Below are 1880 nucleotides of genomic sequence, written 5' to 3'. Positions count from 1 at the left end.
CTAAAAAATTAAAACATCAAATGTCCGATGATGATCAAAAGTCGACGTATAGTCAAATTTACTTTTTCCAAGGTAGCAGGAATTACCTGATTAGATGCAACCCAAACGACTGACGATTAACAAGGCGGATAGATCAAAGATCCTTGATAAATTAAGAAATTCGAGACATTATGTTCGTCAAAACTTATATTAAATTAAGTAAATAATTTTCCTCGTTTTATCTTATTTTGATGCAGTATATCAAGGACACTAGGTTCGATGATTTATTTCTTAGGGATTCAAGAACAAAATCATTTCTATAACATTAAAAATATAATCGCCGCTTCTCCATGCCATGGTTAACAGCACTAGGATTTGGTAGCGAATTTAGCTTTTCGTCCGTTGATTGGTTGCAGAGGCCGAGTGTTGTGGTCGTCATTATTGAGAAGATTCAAGTTTTGGAATGCTCTTACCTGCAAAAATAAAGTCATGGGAATGTTATAATTGTAACGGATGTTCATAATTTGAAGTTATTGAAATGGTGAAATTTACTTGTTCCTCTGTGACTTCAATTATTCTATCAGATATAATCCAAGGGATTGACTCAGTACATGGTGGATGTGTCAAAGATCCAGAGTAAATTATATAACGGTGGAATTCATTTTGATCAAAAAAATCAGACAATGCGAATGGTTTGATATCTGTTGAAGTTCCTGGTTCAGAAACTTCGGGCAATTTCTCAATTATTTTTGTTAACAAACCAAACTCTTTTTCTCCTAATTTCTATTGATTAAAAGTTTGTTAAATGATTAAAAGACTTGTACTGTAAGATACAAAATGAGAATACAATTTGAAAATTTCTAAAAGATACATTACGTAAAATAAAGAATATAACACTAGTCCATTTTCGGAGCCTTCAGCTTCTTCATAACTACCAAATTTTCTGTTATAGTTAACTACTTGCATCTCCATTGCATAACTGTGTTAGATTATCAGTCAAAAGAAATTTTTATATTCTGATATTTATTAATTGTGTCGTTAATTTTTTTTGAATAATACCTCTTGCCATCGAGCTGATGTTCGCTTCCATTCTTAATGTCAGATCCCCAACGGAATTGGTAGGAATGTTTAATATATTCGCCATCAAGAGACCCGCCACGAACGTAGGGTACCGTTTCCGGGTCGTTAGGCCATTGGAATGATAGTTTTACTTAATAACATTAAAAAAGATTATAAAAAACAAAAATAAGAATAGAAAAAATAATAAAGAAGAAATTGACATTTTACATGTGTGGCCATCGTTCTCCAAAATCATTCTCTCAGCTACAGAGTCTGCTCCGTTTTCAAATTTTATTGTATCAATTTCAGGACCAAAATCGAAGGAAACATCAATAGGCGATTGCAGTAAACCTCCACACTGTGGATTTTCATTCGCCCATTTGTCAGCATTTTTGTAACTATAATCTGAAGAAAAATTTTGAATATATATTTCATTATTATAAGCTAAATAATACAATTCATTCTTACCAGCTGATATCAGTGAGACATATGATGATATTAAGATGACGGTAAATATGAAAATCATTTTATTTTAATATTAATATTCAAAAATTTAAAGACTTAAGTTTTCAGTCGCTATATTGTTAATGTTAGGACTAATCGTAACTTTGTGAAGAACTTCTTGTAGAACGTAAGTAAAATTAAAATTCAAACAGCATTGATAACTTATCATAATAATTGTTCATAGCAATTAAAAAATTGACCTTCAGTAAAATTCCATTGTTATTATCAAATCGATTGTGTTTTATTGTACAGCTAAATAATTATTAAGAAAATTATTTTGAAATGGTTTTTTTTTACTTTTTATTTTTATGTCAAAAAAATTTTTGTGGATGATACAC

The 1880-nt window shown here is 30.3% G+C and overlaps 1 protein-coding gene across 1 annotated transcript; it reads right to left on the bottom strand.

The window, feature by feature from the left end:
- Positions 1-225: 225 nt before the first annotated feature.
- LOC123267344 (carbonic anhydrase 1-like) lies at positions 226-1661 on the bottom strand. The gene is made up of 6 exons (XM_044731919.1): positions 1507-1661; positions 1267-1443; positions 1039-1189; positions 856-958; positions 532-762; positions 226-452 (listed from the first exon to the last, which is right to left on the bottom strand). Exons 1-6 carry the CDS (start codon positions 1562-1564, stop codon positions 348-350), a joined length of 825 nt encoding a protein of 274 aa, XP_044587854.1. The 5' UTR covers positions 1565-1661; the 3' UTR covers positions 226-347.
- Between the last annotated feature and the right edge of the window lie 219 nt (positions 1662-1880).

The sequence above is a fragment of the Cotesia glomerata genome, linkage group LG1 (assembly GCF_020080835.1).
Source record: "Cotesia glomerata isolate CgM1 linkage group LG1, MPM_Cglom_v2.3, whole genome shotgun sequence".
NCBI classification, from domain to species: domain Eukaryota; kingdom Metazoa; phylum Arthropoda; class Insecta; order Hymenoptera; family Braconidae; genus Cotesia; species Cotesia glomerata.
This window is presented reverse-complemented; position numbering and strand designations above follow the sequence as displayed.

Bases quoted from the DNA above. Each gene is read 5' to 3' on its own strand.
- LOC123267344 (XM_044731919.1), bottom strand. From the start codon at position 1,564: ATGATTTTCATATTTACCGTCATCTTAATATCATCATATGTCTCACTG. The intron at 1,444-1,506 runs GTAAGAATGAAT...ATTTTTCTTCAG, and splicing joins TGTCTCACTGATATCAGCTG to ATTATAGTTACAAAAATGCT. The intron at 763-855 runs GTAATGTATCTT...TTTAATCAATAG, and splicing joins TGTTATATTCTTTATTTTAC to AAATTAGGAGAAAAAGAGTT.